Below are 10,055 nucleotides of genomic sequence, written 5' to 3'. Positions count from 1 at the left end.
TCCAGCAGCCACATGGGGGCCCGAACTTTATGATTTTTATGTGTGTTAGCAGGCCACATAGTCTGAAAGTTACAAAATCACACCCACGAACTACGCATAGGCAGGCTTGCGCTGTCAAACCTTCACACAGGACCACGGAGGAATCACACCTTCACACACAGATTCTAACAACATGTTACAGCCAATACATCCCGTGAGTGCTGTGTTCAGCCTGCCCCTGCCCCCGCCCCCGGTTGTCACTTTGTGAAGCTGCTCGTCTAGTCCTGGGTAGGGGTAGGCAGCCGGGCCAGTGCCCAGACCCTGGGGAAGGTCTCCAGGCAGGCGCCTGCTCATACAAGAAAAAGCCTCTCTTATCTTCAGAGTCAGATTTTGCTCTGTCCCCTAGGGATATGCCGCCAACCCTGACTGCTACAGCCACCTGCCCTCTCAAACTGGAAATTCAAGGTCAGTTTCAAAACGGATAAAGATTTATCACCAACAAGGGTCTCTCATAGCACTCGACTAAGAGGAGCTCTGGAAAGGGTCACAGGCCATGGCAGTGTCATTGGCATGGGAGAACAGAGCCCCAGGTGATCCCCTGGAGGAGACAGGCTCATCTACACATGTGATTTCTTGTGTGTTTGTTCTCAGATTTGTCTCCTGACTCTACTGGACAGAAACCTTGGATAATCCTCACAAGCACCATTGCTTTGAGGTCTATTGCCCAGAGACAGGGCTGGCTTGGTCCCTGAATCTCATGTAATCCTTACAATAACCCTCTGAGGTAGGTATTATTGCACCTGATTCCAAGAAGAGAAAACAAATTCCAGGGGCTGACTAATTCTGCTCAAGGTCACAGAGCTGGCAGAGGTGTGAGTGTACTCAGGCCCTCTCCAAATTCTGTCTTCTTTCCTCTCTGACCCCAGTGATGGACATGGACCCACATACTTGTGCCATAATCGCACGTGCTCAGAAGGGTGCATGAGCTTGTCTTCATGTAGCTGCCACACACACACACACACACACACACACACACACAAGCCCCAGACCCATTTGGTTACAGATCCCGCTGAGAATAAAGATCTCAGAGATGGGACATGAATGTAAACTTTCCTTCCTTTGGAAATAGTTAAATTTATGGCAGCACTTCTAATCTTATTTTCGCTCAACTTGCTGAGTAAATTTAGCCATTTTCCTGCTTGAGAATTGGATATTGTCACCCTACTGAAAGCCCAGGGTTTGTAAAAGACTGGGAAGTCCTGAGCAAGCAGTGGTCAGACAGCCACAGGAGGGCGGCTGCTCACTTCCTATGTAATGCGGTCTTCCATATGTATTGATTCTAAGAGGTGAGCCTGGCACAGTCTGGTGAGCCCCAAACAAGGAAGTACAAAACATGTCAAAAGAACCCATGATCCAGCTTGAAAGAGCTCCACTGGCCCGATTTCGGTTCATAGAAGCATGAGTGGATTAAAACACAATAAAAAATGTAATCCGTGAGTTCATACTGATGTTAAATTATTTGAAAGGGTGAGAAGGGCAAGCACTTTACAAAAGAATGTCAACTTCAACTTCTATAAATAAAAGAAAATCTCCTTACCACAACCACCATGGTAAGAATTGATGATTCAGGTAAGACTCGTCAACGGATATGAAACCAACGGGTGGGAGATTTCTGGGAAGGAGGACAGTCACACCATCCCAAGTTATCACTCTACAGGCCACTCAGCAATGACAAAGAGAAGAAGATATCTCGCCAATGGAGAAATCTGGTTGACACCACATGGACCAGTTGATCAAACCTAACATCACCAATAATTGGGCAAACTGTCCTCAGGTGACTTCCAGCAGGAAGTAGGAAGAAGGATACGCACCTATGGAACATTGTTGCTAAAAAGGTTAATGTGAGTCTGATCATGAGGATCTAACTGGACAAATGCACATGGAGGAAAATTCTGCAAAACTGGTTGGACTCTCAAAAATGTCAAAGCCACAGAGGAAGGGAAAAATCAATGAGGAACAGTTCTAACTGTAAGGCATATAAATAGTCATGACAACTAAATGCAACGCATGGTCCCTGATTAGGTCCTGTACCAGACACCAACAACAAAATGGCCATAAAGGACAGTGGGACACATAAATGTACACGGGGACAAATGGAGAGATTTGAATCCGGGCTGTGTATTAGATGGCAGTATTATACGATACTGATGTTAAATTTCCCAAGTGTGGTCCTGTAGACACATGCCTTGTTTCTAGAAAATATTACTTAGGAGTGAAGTGACATGTCTACAACAAATTCTTCAATAGTTCAATGAAAAAAGTGCATGTATACAGTCGTGTATGGAGAAAACAAGAGCACACCAATGTGCAAAATGTTAACAACTGTTTGTAAGTGTGATACTTACAACTTTTCTAGGGGTTAAAACTTTCAAAATTAAAAAGAAAGAAAGAAAGTATCAAGCAAGGAAGCAAGCTAGCACCTGCTGTGGTCCAGGCCCTTCCTGCGGACAAGGGTGGTGTTGTGGACACAGGTGGCTCCTTTCTCCCCACCATTATTCTCCCCTCTTATCAACAGCTCTTCCCATCCTTCCCTTTCAGGTAGCTACAGTGTGGGGCAGACACATGATGCAGGCCTGGCCAATCAGGGGCTCCATGCTGCTGCCCATTGAGATTGGTCAGGGATGATATGAGCTGGACCAATCAGAATTCTTCCCTGGGACTACTAAGTGGAACTTCCAAGGAAGTTCCTCCTCGTCTGCAATCAGACAGCTATAGCCTGTGATCCCTGAACTTCTCAGTGTCCCTCATCACGGTAATAAAGTATGAACCCAGAGGTGGACACTGCTGGACAGCCTCGGGGGAAGAGGGCTTGGCAGTATCAAGTTCTTGGTTTTACATCCAGGGGGCCGTGGGGACCCAAGGTTCTGGAGCTCTGACCTCAGTTCTGTGGTGTACTTGCAATGCCCTGTAAAGTGCAATGCCCTGTAAATGATGAAAAGGCAAGGTGTCAGGGGATGTGTTATGGGCAGTGGCAAAGGACAGAGGAGGGAGAGAAATGCGTGTGTTTATGTTTGCGTGTGTGTGTGTGTGTGTGTGTGTGTGTGTGTTGGGGGTGGGGATTGAACACATGTATTATCAGGAAAGGCTTTTTAAAAGAGAAGAAATTTGAGCTGAGTCTTTCAGGATAGGGAAAGTTCTAAAAGGGGCAGTATTCCACCTGGAGAGGTTGGGACACTTTGGATAACGGCAAAGAAGAGGGAATGTGCAGAGAATTGTCCTGAGACTTGTAAGGTCTGGTCTGGTGGGCGTGTGTTAGCCTAGATGGGAGTAGCAGGAGGTAAGAAGATGCTCTGATCAGGAGCTGACCTGGGAGAGTTCTAAAGTCAGGCTTTACTCTGGGGATACGGCAAGTTTTTGAGTAGAGGAAAATCCTCATCAGACCTGCACTCAGGCACAACACCGGCACCATGCCATAAGAGCCAACCCTCTTGGGGGCAAGGAGGAGAAGGGATGAGTTTCCCGAGTGCAAGCTCATCTATTTCCCTTGATAACTTCCATCCCGCACAACTATAAAATGGAATATTTGCATTCTCCCCATTGCTTTGTTTTCTAGAATTTGCAGAGCACAGTTAGCAGAAAGATCGCTTAGGATACACATTAAGGAAGCGATAGCAGTGATCCTTCTTCAGCGAGAGGCAGTTGGGGAGATGGTAAAATATTCCAGCTCTGAAGTCAGACAAGTTGTATTTTAAGCCCAGCTGAGCACTCTAACCTTGGGTGATTTGTTTAACTTCTCTAAGCCTCAGTTTGCTTATCTGTAAAATGGGGGAGCTAACTGAAACTACTCATAGGACTGACAGCTGGATTACATGAGATAACTACAGAGTACACATCATAACGTCTGTCATATAATAAGTTCTTTTTCATTGTCAGTGATCATTATTATTATCATTATCAATAGCTGCTAGACCCTGACTGCTGTGTGAAGGCCACTAGGGATAAGAGGCAGCCCATTCCATTGCTGGGCAAGTCTGATGCTTCAGCTGAGCTGGAATCTACTTCTGGGTATTACCCATTCTTGTGTCTTAGCTGTGCCAAAAGTACAGCTGTGAGTCAGATAAATAACTGACTCTTCTCCTGGATCCTGCATCCAGCTCCCTGCCAGAAGTCCCGGGCAGGCTGGGAGCCCTGGAACCACTTATACTCATGAGATGCTATCTGCAAGCACTCAGGGGCACCAGGTGGCAACTGAAAACCACTGCAGGGACTGCCCAGGGAGGCCTCTCTGGGCCCTTGTGGTCTTTCTAGAGAGCCTAAGGCCCCAGTTGACCAGCCCCAGAAAGCCTCTGGCTTCCTGATACAGGTCCCTCACCATCTATAGGAGGGGAGGGTGGTCTTCCTGCTCTGGACATACTATGCAGTCCAGCCCAGTCCAGTCCAGGGCCAAGGCAGAAAGACCTCGGTGGTGGGAGACACCCCAAACTCTGGCCTCCAGACTTCCCAAAAGATGTGGTCTCAGGAGAGGACAGATGCTCAAGCAATTAACCCCCTCTTCTCATTTGCATTCCTGTCCCTGGTGGCAGATTTGTATCAACATCCCCAGGGCAAGACAATCTTGTTTCCCCAACAAAACCGATTATGTACATCAGGCCAGGGAATTAATCACCAGCCACAGGGTTGGAGCCAATAAAAAAGGCAGAGATGGGAAGATAAGTGCAGGAGGGAGGGAGGGAGGCCAGGCCCAGCTGCCTCAGGCTCACCCTGTGGGGCAGATCCTCTCTGGCTGAGACCCTGCCCTCTCTCCCCGCTTTTGTTCTCTCCACTTGGAAGCATCCTGGGAGGAAGAGGCCATCAGGCATGGACACAAACAGGGAGTGGAGATAAGCACGGAGGACCTTGGCAGGTCATTTCCCTGTGCCACCTGAATCGTCCCCTAAATAGATGTCCCCTCCTTTACTGATGCCAGGTTGCTGCATGCCCTACCCATCCACTGGACCCAGGGCCCCCCAGTAGACCCCCCTAGAGGGTTCTTCTTGACCGTGGCGCTTGGGTGAGGAATGGGTTTGGGCCATGGCCACGGCTGCTGGTGACGACCCCTGTGCACTGCTATATGAGCCACCCTGTCTGGGAAGTGCTCAGCCCACCACGCAGCCATCCTCTGCTGGACATCTCCTCCCCACCCCTCTCATTCCGCAGGGAGGGGAGGGAGGCGCAGTTCACCTGTATTCCAGGGAGAACTTGGTCAGTTCTCTGTTGTTGTGGAGCCACTTGAACTCCAGCGGCCAGCTGCCCTCGGCCATGCATGTGAGCACCAGGCGGTTCCCTTCCAGGTGGACCTGTGTCCGCACAGGCTCTGTCTTGAAATACGGGGACACATCATCTGTAGGGAAACAAAGCCACCGGTTATCACTTTCTCACCTACGTGCCTCGCCTCATTTAGAACCCTGACGCTCTTGGGCAGACGCAGCAGGTGTGTGTAGTCAGGTAACGTGCCCCAGGACATATGGCCAGGTAGCACTTGAACTTGGGTCAATCTGATCCCAAGGCTTAGTCTTCAACATGAGTCCTCCACACATTCCAACCAGAGCCCTGGTATCCTCTCTGCTGGACCACGCCAGGCTCACAGACCTGCTGCCACTCCCACGCTCTGGCACCTTCCATCCCTCCCTGCTCAGGGTACCTGTCCGCCCCACCCTCTTTGCTCTTGAATTTCTCCCCCGTAGGGGAGAAGGCAGGAAGGGACTAACTGTGCTCCAGCCGAAGAATTACAAATTTCACAAGGAAAATAGGGAGGTGCCTAGTTGACACACAAGTCACAGAGGGTAAGGGGTCCCCTGAGTCCTGCTCCCCAAGGTTGTGTGAGCCCCTCAAGGGCCTCAAGCACAGAGTCAGTCCAGTGGGTCCCTCCACTGCTGGCTGCTGGATTGTTCTGTCCTGGGTCAGCCTGCTTCACCCCCCTACTCACAGGTCAGCTGTCTGGGGAGAGGAAGCTCCAATGTTCAGGCTGTGGGCAGGGGGCTGAGTCGTTGCTGCACCTCCCTCAAACCCTGTGACCTCACTCAGCCCAGAGAGCAGGCCCTGTCCCCACAGTTCCCTTCATCTGCTTTGCATGAGGACAGAAATGGAAGCACCTGTCCTCCTGGGGGACAGAGGGTGGAAGTGAGAAATGGAGGCACCTGTCCTCTTTCTGGAAGTGAGAGGGGACAAGGGCTGACAGAAGACAGTGGAGACGGAGGGCAGGGAGGCACTCGAGCCCAACACTGAGGTACTTGCCCTTTTGGGGCTGGATGGGGCTGGGAGGTGGGAGCCAGTGTCTAGTGACAGTATCAACAGGGACTATAGCATTTGCTGTGTTCTGGGCTGTTCCAGGGGCTCTACCACAGGCTCATTTAATTCTCACAGCAACCCCACGACTAGAGGGGATTACAGTCCAAATTTCATAGAGGGGACGCCAAGACTCCAAGGGGTTAGAAACCTGTCCAAGGTCACAGAGCCCTGAGGGATGAGCTGGACCTTACAGAGGCCAAATGCTTGAGCCTAAAAAGCCTGCAGGGAAGTGGGGACCAAAGTGGGAGGAGCGGATGGACATGAGGGAAGAACCCCCAGACCCCCAGAGTTTGTGCCTATGAGCCCTTGCACAGGATAGACTGAGGGAGTGAGTTCCAGGGGGTGCTGCTTGACAGCTGCTATGTGCTGGGGCCTAGAGGGGCATGCTGGGGGCCAGGTCCAAGCTCTCCAGCACAAATGCACACATCTTCTGCTGACCACACTGTGCCTAGAGGGTGGGCTGTGCCAGAAGCCATGCAGGGTGAAGCTGGCAGGGCAGGCCCTAGGTTTCCTGACCTCCTGCGTCCACAGACCTCTGTGTTCACTCTACTGCTCTCCAGTTGCTTGGGTGGGGGATAAATACCCACTTTCCAGAGTGTCATTTCTCTGCCAGTGGACATCGGGAGAGAAACAGCTACCTCAACATCTAAGCAGTGGAGGAGGTAGTGATTGTGAAAATGCTGGCCCTGAGCAGACGTCCTGCAAACACCCACTTCCTCCCTGAATGCTGAAGCCGGTGGGTAGACACTACCAGGCAGCCTTCTTTGGGGCTAAGAAAGGAAACAAACCAGAGGAAGGGGGTAGGAGGGGTGATGGAAAGGTGGAAGGGGGGACCCAGGCTGGCCAGGCAGCAGCAGGGACCCTCCTGTACCCCAGATGTCCCCTGGGGAGTGGCAGGGGGCAGGAGCCCTAGACCTCACCCATCCTTTCATCCTCAGATTTCACCAGCATGGGGTGTACACAGTCTCTGGATAACTTCAGCATTTGTTTCCAGGCCTCCCTCTGGGCTCAAGCACAGACTTACAACTCAACAGAAGCTGCGGAGCATGTGTGGGGCCTAGTCCCCTGGCACTGTTGCATGCCACTCACAGCATGGCCCCCACCTCCAAATCCAAGGGTTCAACTGCATGAGTACATAACTTGGGATGGTTTTGGGGGGCTCTTTCTTGAACGCTCACCCCTGCTACTGACCCTTACTGTGGGGGCTAACTTGAAGGTGGGCTGATGGTGGCTCAGAGGTGGTATAAGGCCCCACCCCGATGTGAGCGTGTCTCCTTGTCTAAGGCCGATGTTTCAATCTTGCATGTCTTGCGTTCATCCTTCCACCACTCTGCCCACAACTGCCGGGCGGAAACACTGTCCTAAAACAGGTTGAGGAGGTGCCTGGGGGAGGAGTGACCACCATCTCTTGGTCCCTCTTGGGGTTCTTGTGCCTCAAGGCCCTGGCCCACCTCTAGCCGGGTGGTGGGGAGGGTGGCGGGCACCCATTCACCAAGGAAAAGGACTCCCGCCTGCTGCCTGCCAGGCCGCCAGCTCTGCTCTCAGCTTAACAAATGGGCACATTCTCACTTCAAAGGCGCATTCATATTCTCCAGCAGCTTTCAAGAGCCCTTTGAATCGCGTTTTTAAAAACCCTCTGTTCGTGGCTGTCATCACTCGTTTGTTTTAAAACAATAACGTTCCCAGCCCCCAAGTGATTAAATCCCTTCCATGCGGGGCTGACTCAGAGCTGGAACAGTCAGAGGGGGCGGGTGGTGTGTGCTTGTGTGCACACCCGTGCACGCGTGCGGGCACACACGCTCCGACACCCTCGCCTCTGTAAACCTGCTCACTGGGCAATTTGCTCCCAGGTCTGCATTTGCCAGTTCATTCCTCAGGCCCTCCCGGGGGTGCCAGCCTGCAGCCCAACGCCTTTTGCTCGGATGGGTTGGTGATTCTGGTGGCTGCTGGAGATAATGAGTCCAGGGAGGAGGGGGCGGGAGGGAGGCCTTTTCCCCAGGCTCTGCTGGGTCCCAGGCCTTGATCTGAGCGCTGGGCATCCCTTGTCTTATGTTATGCTCACAAGGCTCCTCTCCCCAAGTGCCTGCGGTGCAGTCACCCCTGTGATGGGGTCACCCCCTCCCCCAAGGTCCCCTGCTCTCTGTATGCAGGGGATTCTGGGAGGGGGCCCTGTGCAGGATGCAGGGCAGTGGCAAGGAGTCCAGCCAGTCGGTTTTCCTCAATGGACCTGGCAGGGGGTTTGGGGGTCTGGGTGCCACAGGAGGAAGGTGGAATACCAGTGCTTGTATACATGTGTCTGTATGTGTTCATATGTGTGTCCACGTATCTGTGAATGTCAACCTGTGAGTCTATGCACGTCTGTGGATGCCTGTCTATGTGTTCAAGTGTGTGTGTGTCTGTGGATCTGTTTCTGTGTGTTTGTTTACGTGCCGGGACAGATTTCTATGCTGTGAATGCATAGGGAGGTAACACAAACCATTGATTGACTTAGGGGAAGTTATTTAACTTCTTTGTACCTTAGCTGTGAATTGGGGATGTTTGCTGTGAAGATTAAATAAATTAATAAATACGTAGTGCTTAGAACTAGGGCCTGACACATGCTACAGGAGGGGCTGCTGTTATTACTATTGATCATACAAGCAGATGGGCAGATTAGCCCGGAGAGAAGAACTCAAATCACATGGGCAGGGGTCAACAGCTCCCTTCAACCTTAGTCTTAGGCTGGTACAGTGTACAACCTGTGCAACTGTACATGGCAGCCCTGTATACCACCTTCTCGTGGGAAGGGGGTAACTGAGAATGGAGGGGAATTTTGGATAGAAGGAATTAACATTATAAAGACATAATTCTCTTACAGCTTTCTTCACTTCAAAAGCACACACGGAGGAATTTTTTAAGTATACAAAGAGATACAAAAGGATAGCCAAGAAAATTCTGAAAAAGAATGGCAAGCGGGAGACTCACGCAGACACTGAACTATATTATAAAGCTGCAATAATTAAAACATGTGTTCTCATACAAATAGATTGATGTAGTCTAGAAGTCTAGAAATAGACCCCGATACATATGGGGGGTATTTAATGTACGATGAAAGTAGAATTTCAAATCAGTGGGTGAAAGACCAATTATTCCACAAATGGTTTTGGAACAGCCAGGGAGCCATTTGGGAATAAAAAAATAAAGTTGAATCTCTTTCTGAGATTTTTACCTCAAAAATAAATGCTAGATAGATCGATGTTTTAAACATGAAAAAATGAAATTCTAAAAGAACTAGGAAAAAAAATAGAGATTTAAAAATACACAATCTTGGGAAAGCAAAGTACTTGCCAAGCACTTTCTAAGTATTATACAAACTCCAGAAGGTCATAAATAGATTGATACCTTCTACTATATAAAAATTCTGTGTGGAACAACAACAACAAACCTTGTAAATACAAAGAAGCAACGAATGACAGACTGGGGACGATGTCTGCAACTCTTATCGTGGGCAAAGAGCTAATTTTCCTGATCTAAAAACATTCCCACAAATCAATAAGAAACAGATTAACAAACCAATAGAAAAATGGGCAAAGGATACGAAGTTCCCAGAAAAGAATTACAAATGACTCTGGAACACGTACCGAGATGCTTAGCCTCCTGATAGGAGAAAGGCAAACCCAAACTCAATAAGGTACCATTTCTTCCCCATCACATCAGCCAAGATGTGAAAGTGTGATACTCAGCGCTGGCCAATTTGTAGAGAAATAGGC

General features: G+C 50.0%; 1 protein-coding gene across 1 annotated transcript in view; it reads right to left on the bottom strand.

Annotated features, from left to right (window-relative positions):
- The window catches only part of SDK2 (sidekick cell adhesion molecule 2), a 248,615-nt gene that overhangs the window by 130,886 nt on the left and 107,674 nt on the right, over nt 1-10,055 (bottom strand). Inside the window, exon 2 of the mRNA XM_012802853.1 lies at nt 5,200-5,359. Within this exon, the coding sequence (XP_012658307.1) occupies nt 5,200-5,359 (160 nt within the window). The remainder of the gene's footprint in view (nt 1-5,199; nt 5,360-10,055) is intronic.

Source organism: Otolemur garnettii, unplaced genomic scaffold (genome assembly GCF_000181295.1).
Source record: "Otolemur garnettii isolate 467f Iridium unplaced genomic scaffold, OtoGar3 scaffold00018, whole genome shotgun sequence".
Lineage (NCBI taxonomy): Eukaryota > Metazoa > Chordata > Mammalia > Primates > Galagidae > Otolemur > Otolemur garnettii.
This window is presented reverse-complemented; position numbering and strand designations above follow the sequence as displayed.